At 33.8% G+C, this 6,687-nt stretch overlaps 1 protein-coding gene across 4 annotated transcripts; it reads left to right on the forward strand.

Annotated features, from left to right (window-relative positions):
• The first annotated feature begins 1,298 nt into the window (after positions 1-1,298).
• On the forward strand, positions 1,299-5,974 carry LOC122009545. Of its 4 annotated transcripts, XR_006119585.1 has the most exons (10): positions 1,299-1,886; positions 1,956-2,044; positions 2,902-3,007; positions 3,261-3,351; positions 3,430-3,519; positions 3,907-3,977; positions 4,102-4,183; positions 4,290-4,373; positions 5,298-5,391; positions 5,597-5,974. XR_006119585.1 is itself a non-coding variant. In XM_042565740.1 (6 exons), exons 2-6 carry the CDS (start codon positions 2,004-2,006, stop codon positions 3,910-3,912), a joined length of 348 nt encoding a protein of 115 aa, XP_042421674.1. In that variant the 5' UTR covers positions 1,302-1,886; positions 1,956-2,003; the 3' UTR covers positions 3,913-3,977. The 4 variants fall into 4 exon arrangements, 3 of the variants coding, with proteins under 3 accessions (XP_042421674.1, XP_042421675.1, XP_042421676.1); XM_042565740.1 differs by lacking the exons at positions 4,102-4,183; positions 4,290-4,373; positions 5,298-5,391; positions 5,597-5,974 and having other exon boundaries at positions 1,302-1,886; positions 2,902-3,021; XM_042565741.1 differs by lacking the exons at positions 4,102-4,183; positions 4,290-4,373; positions 5,298-5,391; positions 5,597-5,974 and having other exon boundaries at positions 1,302-1,886; positions 1,968-2,044; positions 2,902-3,021.
• Positions 5,975-6,687: the final 713 nt, after the last annotated feature.

A 6,687-nucleotide genomic window follows, 5' to 3' on the forward strand; every position in this document is an offset into this window, starting at 1 on the left:
AATTCTTTTTGAGTTTTCTATTTAGAAATATGGTTTGATTTTTGGTTTTCTTGCTAAATGAATAATGCCATGCAATTAAGGTAAGTAATTGCTTTTAGCTAGATCTATCTAAAAAAAAAAAAGTAATCATACCCTAGCTGTAAATGAAGCTATGAGACTAAAAGGAAATGTATCTTGAAATAAAAAGAAAAACTAAACTAGAATCACGACTTAACACAACTCAATTATTCAACTAAGAAAACAAGTCAACTCTTCAATGTAAACTGAAATAGTGAGTTCAACAACCATAATGTGAAATCCCGAATCTGCCTTAATGAAGTGAATGCAGGAATTATCCCAAGCACATTAATGGACAATTAATCAATTAACACTAGCTAATTCAAACTACTCTTAACCACATGAAGCTAATTTACTCTTAAAGGAACAACACACAGAATTATTGAAATGAAGTTGCTGAATACGACTAAGAATTAAAGCTGCAAAAATAGAATTTGTTCAAACAAGTTCGATAGCTAAATTAGAAAAACTAAACTAATGGAAGTAAGGTCAAAAACCTAATTGCAGAGTTGAAACATGCAACAATTGAATTGCAAATTTTGAAATAAGATCCATAGAACGGTCCTAATTACAGCTCCTGGAGAATGCATGATTCAAATGAAAACAAGATTGCAAAGAGAATTAAACAAAACTGAGTGTCTAATCTAGCAATCAAATCTCAAATCTAAGTAAAAGAAAATATTCCACAAACTCAGTTCTCTGTCTAATCCCTTCTCTCTTCCATCACACAAAGATGCTGCTAGGAAGCGCCCTTCAAGCAATCGGCGACGAAGATTGTTCATAGCTCCTGGAGAACGTCCTTCAAGCTCGTGATTGACTAAAATTCATGGTACTCAAAGAACAGAGCTTTGAAATCCCAAATCACTTGATCTGATCACTGCAAGAAAATTCTCATTCAACAACACTCAAAAGACAACGGTTTTATGCCAAAATCATTATTTTTTGCCTTTTAACAATGGTTTTAACAAAAATCATTGCCTTTTAGCAGTTTTTTTTTTCCTACGAAAACAATTTTTAAAAAACATTGTCTATTTATGGTTTTTGAGCTATGACAATGGTTTTTGAATGCTATGACAATGGTTTTTGAAAAATGTTATCTACGTGTATTTTTTTTGAGATTATGGTAACGGTTTTGAAAATCGTTGTCTATTAAGTGTTGTTGAATACTGTTATTTTTTTTCCCTCACCATTTTTTCCCTTCGTCATTTTTTGCCTCTCAATTTTTTCTTTCCCTCTCCCCAAAATTTTTTTCCCCCGCATCCCCCCTGCCTTCCCAATCCCTAAGAAGTTTTGTCCAACCTACGATCTCTTCACCTACTTTCTGTTTTTCTTTCCTAATCTCTTCAAACTGGTGAACCCCATCTATGCCAGGGAACCCCTCTCTGCCTAATCCCTCCATGCTGCCTAAACACCTTTGTGTCCCCCCCCCCCCTTCATGTTTTCCTTCCTAAACCTAAACGCCTAAACACCTTTCCGAACTCTAAGCGAAAAAACACATCTCCGTCCAACCTACGATCTCTTCACTTATCTCTTTGCATTTTTCTTACCCTCTCTACCTATGATTTATCTCTCTTTTATTCGTTAATAAATAGAGTCTTTCGTCGTGCAGCGTCGGCGTAGTAGCTCGTTGATCTCCAATGCAGTAGCTTTGGAAGAGGAATAGTAGAGCTAGCGGCAACAAAGAGTCAACCCAGATAGTGGCACCGCCAGCGCTGATGGCTAAGCGGGCCAAGAAGAAAGTGAGGGATATGGAAGATACTGATTTGGGGAAAAAGAAGGTGACCTTGTTCTTTGGCTCGCAAACTGGCACCCCCGAGAGGTTCGCGAAGGTTAGGTTTCTGAGCTTTTGATCCTTTCTCACTCCACATTCCTTGAAACTAGAGATATAATTTCCTTAGATTTCCTCTAAGAATTGATTTTTGAGCAAACATTGACGGACGAGGTCAATGCGAGGTACAAGAAGGTCATCTTCAAAGTTGTCTATTTGGTGAGTCTCACGAGTTCAATTTAACGATTCCAAGTAATTTGTGAAATTTTGTTCAGCTTTATTTTCTTAGAAATTTTGTGCAACTTATCTTTGAGCATTAATTCAAGAAAAATGCTAGAGCAAATGCTTGAATCCCTAAATTATCTTGTTGAAAAGATTTCTGGTAACATACCTGCTGAACTCCGAAACTTAAGGAGTATTGAGGAGATGTAAGATACATTACTATTTTGCTGGGGTCTTATAGATATCTATATCTATTTCTACATATAACTCTATTGATTTTGTTTATTTTTGGTGTAAATTTCAGTGATTGTGAAAACTACTTGTCGATTTGATTTATGAGGAACTTGGGTTGCTTCAAAATCTGGTCACAATGTATACCTCTTTCTGAATGTATTTGCAGTTTATTTTTGAAACCACTAAATCAGATACTTTGAAAGGTTAAGGAAATTTTATTCTGCCTCATTGATTGCTAAATTTTGTTGTAGGAATTTGGAAAACAACAATTTGTTTGGCGGTCTCACAACTCTCACTAACTGCTCAAGTTTCATTGCCGTATAAGTGACTCTAGAAAGATCACATTTTCTATGTTTTGAAAATGAAATATTTGATTGTAATTGATTATGTTTCGACAAATAGGAATTTGTCCAATAATAATCGGGATATTTTCTGTGTTGGTCGTGTCACGGAGGAAGAGGTTCAGACCTCTGTGAACAATGTCATTGATGAGGTCTAGCTCATGCTTACTCCATTCTGATATGTTGTACCTAGCTTATTCTTATCTGCCTATTTGATTGTTGAATATAAAATTTTGTTTTGGTATCATTTCATATTGCTCATTGTCTTTCTATCAAAAGGTACTTGGGTCCTGTGAAGTATTTGAAGAAAGACAAGTTGGAAATGAACGGTTTAACATTTTTAATGGTTGCCCTTTTGGTCAGACTGCAACCATTATTCTCAGAGGTAGTGCAGATCAGGTTTGTTGCTCAAAAAGGCTTGTGTTTTACAAAGTTATAATGGAATAATCTGTCTATAGGGTCCAATGGCTTGATAAGATCCATGTAGCCTTACATAGAGTCAATGATGAATGTGGTCTAAGTTCCATATATCCAACCCAAAATAGTCAGGAGTCATGACTTATTATTGTTGTTGTTATTCTAATGTGAAATTTTATTATTTTTGCTGATAATGAAAACTGCTTCTGTATCTTGTTCAGTTCATTGAAGATGCAGAAAGGAGCCTTCATGATGATAGTTAGGAGAGCTTTGAAGAACTCTACCATTGTGCTTGGTGGTGGTGCCATTAATGTAATTTTTTATAATTAACCTTTGTTATTTCCTCTCTTGCTTGTTCTGTATTGTCATTTTTTTTGCCGTTACTGGCAGATGGAACTAAGCCGGTATTTAAGGGTGCATGCCCGTACAATAGCTGGGAAGTCATGGATGTTTATCAATTCCTATGCCAAAGCTCTTGAGGTAGATGACTATGTGTACTTATTTCCCATTCATTTAAATCCTTGATGGTATTTGTGCTTCTATCTATTTATCACATGCTCTCAATAGTTGTTAATTTCTGATTTTATATGAATTACTTCTTATCCTTTATTAAAACTCTGAACAATTAGACGAGGTATGTAGGCTTACATTTTGTATCTCAGTATTTAGTTGGTGATGTTCCCACATATTACAACTTCTCTTGATTTTCTGTCGAAAGGTGAGGAATTGTAGGCTATTCATGATTCAATTCCTTATTAAGAATCCACCTTCTGTTGCTCATTGCATAGCATGTTAATCTCTCATGTTCCCGTTTCTGAGGTTGATCATTAGGACTTTTTAATTATTCTTTTTCTACTTTTTGCACAGTTTTGAAGATAATCTTGGTCTTTGTGGCTATTGGCTAAGCTCTCCTCACCACTTCCATCCACCACAGAGAGGTATAACTCTTTATACAAATATAACTCTTGGTCTTTGTGGCTATTGACTATTATAACTTTTTTTAACCTGATATAAATCACTGTCATATCCTCTATAATATTGATTGTTGCTATTTGAGAGAAGAAAGAGAGTTGGTTTTAAGAAGACGTCGATGATGGTAGATAAGCCAAATGTTTTTAAGCAAAAACCTTTGCCACAAATCAAGGTGACTTTCTTTCTTAAAGGTTGAATATTGATATGAAATCTATCTCTTATTATTACTTATGCCCTTCAAATTTACTGAGAGTTGCAAGATTAATTATTTTTTACAGCTCCTGCTACCACAAGGGATTACCTGAAGATTATGTTGAGAGGGTGAAATAAGTTCACAAAGTTGGTGGTTATGGATCCAAAGGGTATGCTATTTTTTTCTTGTTCTATGCATATCCGCTAATTGCTTACAAGGTCTTTCCTTTTCCCGCTATTGATATGATTGGAAAAGAGATGAAGTGGACAAGAATTTGTTTCAAACACAACTGCAGTTTCCATAAGAATGTTATATATGCTTGCTTAGAAGGTGCTTCTATCATCTTTTTAATGCTTTTAAACTCTTTACTTGTCTTGTTGGAATTCTCTCTGCATTACAAACTAAGAATGATATACACCAAGTTTAATAATATTATTTTTGTTATTATGTTCTTACTTACACTGTCAGATTATAGTCAATTGTGATATATCACATTACTTGCTTTTTAGTGTTTGGGATATATCACATTACTTGCTTATTCATGTGCATTTTTCATATGTCAATTGTGAATATTTAAATGCACTGGATAAAATATAAGATCAGTAGATTCATAAGGATATATACTTCATGCACCTTATTTTTAATACATTTGGTTGATTCCAAGCACTAGTCATTTGATTGGTTTAATATCACATAGAAAGAACTAACTCATGAGGTGGTTCCTTATGGGAAAACATGAATTTCCTTAATATTTTTGTAAACTTAGTGTGTTTTTTTTAACATTGAATGTCCAGTTATTCTATTTTAGTTTATGTGGATGATTTTCTTTATATGTAATATGCTTTTCCATTTCTCTATTTGGTATACTTTCTAAAAAACAACATCAACTTAATCTGAATAGTTTGTCAATTTAAAGTTGACATTGCATATTCATTTCTTTTAAGTTCAAATTTTTTTTCGTCAAAGATCTTGAAACTTGTCTCTTTTGATCATAAATAGCTTGTGTATTTTTACAAGATCTGATAAACATTTCCTTTATTTATATGATTGTTTTTATAAGATCTGATGACTTTTTTTATTTCTATAATTATAGATTGTGCCTTGTGCATTATTAGCACTTGCAATTTACTTGGAAGTTGTTTCGGTGTTGCCCTACACAAGGTCAACGACTAATGCAGAACATAAAGGTAAAACCTAAATTATCAGATTTTGCATATTTAGAAATCAAGCTCAAATTTATGTATGCTTTTTAAATTGTGAAACAATTCACGACTCTAAAAGAATAACAAAGGCACACATATGGTAACTATTGTAAAAACATATGTGTGTTTATTATTCTTTCAGAATAAGTTTTTCATACATTTAATAGTATATTTCTTTTGATATCAATAGGTTATTGATCTCCTGGTGTCTTAGCAAAGAAGTAGAAAGATTGGACTTTTTGATGGAGCTAATGTGGGGAAGACTGGATTTATTATGAAACTGATAATCAACAATATTAGAAAAGGTTGACATGAAAGAATCAGTAACTGAGAAAGAGGAGTCCAATGAAATCCTACAAGTTGAAAATTGTGATGGGACTTGGGTTGACAATAATTAAGTACAATCCTACATGACATGAACCACCATCATAACTTTCTAGTCTTTTGGCTATTGTTCATTAGTTACAAATGGAGTTTATTTGTTTATTTATATTGGGATAAATTTTATTTGAACATGAGACATGTTTCTACTTTTGTGATTGTAATTCTTGTATAAGTAACATTTTGAATGACATTGATGAAGAGAATATTCTTTCTTTTATGATTATGATTCTTTATTATATATTTATATTGAAATATGATATATTGGTATTAAAAGATAATAATTTAAAAGATAATGGCTTAAAACTATTGTTGTTGTCTATCACCTTCAAACACAATGGTTAAAAACCATTATCGTAGCCCTAAAAACCGTTGTAACTGACAATGTTATTAAAAGTGCTCTAAACAACAACAATTTTAAACCGTTGTCTTTTCATTCAAAGCCAACGGTTTAAAATCATTGCAAAACTGTTGTCTTTTCATTCAAAGATAACAGTTTAAAATCATTGTCATATCCCCCACTTTTAACAACACTGTAAATTACAATGATTTTAAAGGGCTTACGACAACGGATAAGATCCGTTATCTTTTGACATTTTTGTTGTAGTGTCGATCGATTCAAAAGTCGCGAATGAATTCTAGATGATATGGGATTGGGAATGCCGAGAAAACGCCGTCGGCACCTCCGTTGGATGATGGAATCTCTGATCGGGGAAACACCCTTTGATCGGTGCTAGCTAAGGATCACGAAAGTCAAAAATCACTGATCGCGGAAACACCCTCTGATCCTCGAACGCTGGATGCTGGTCACTCAGGTCACGCCGTCAATGAAAGTAACTGGATCTTAGATCTGAGAGGTGGAATGGAGCTTGCGTCACCGTGTGAAGAAGACGAAGATGG

The sequence above is a fragment of the Zingiber officinale genome, chromosome 8A (genome assembly GCF_018446385.1).
Source record: "Zingiber officinale cultivar Zhangliang chromosome 8A, Zo_v1.1, whole genome shotgun sequence".
NCBI classification, from domain to species: domain Eukaryota; kingdom Viridiplantae; phylum Streptophyta; class Magnoliopsida; order Zingiberales; family Zingiberaceae; genus Zingiber; species Zingiber officinale.

Excerpts from the sequence above, each read along its gene's own strand:
- LOC122009545 (XM_042565740.1), top strand. The coding sequence starts at position 2,004 with ATGCGAGGTACAAGAAGGTCATCTTCAAAGTTGTCTATTTG. Across the intron at positions 2,045-2,901 it reads TCTTCAAAGTTGTCTATTTG|GTACTTGGGTCCTGTGAAGT; the intron begins GTGAGTCTCACG and ends TTCTATCAAAAG. Across the intron at positions 3,022-3,260 it reads TCAGAGGTAGTGCAGATCAG|TTCATTGAAGATGCAGAAAG; the intron begins GTTTGTTGCTCA and ends TATCTTGTTCAG.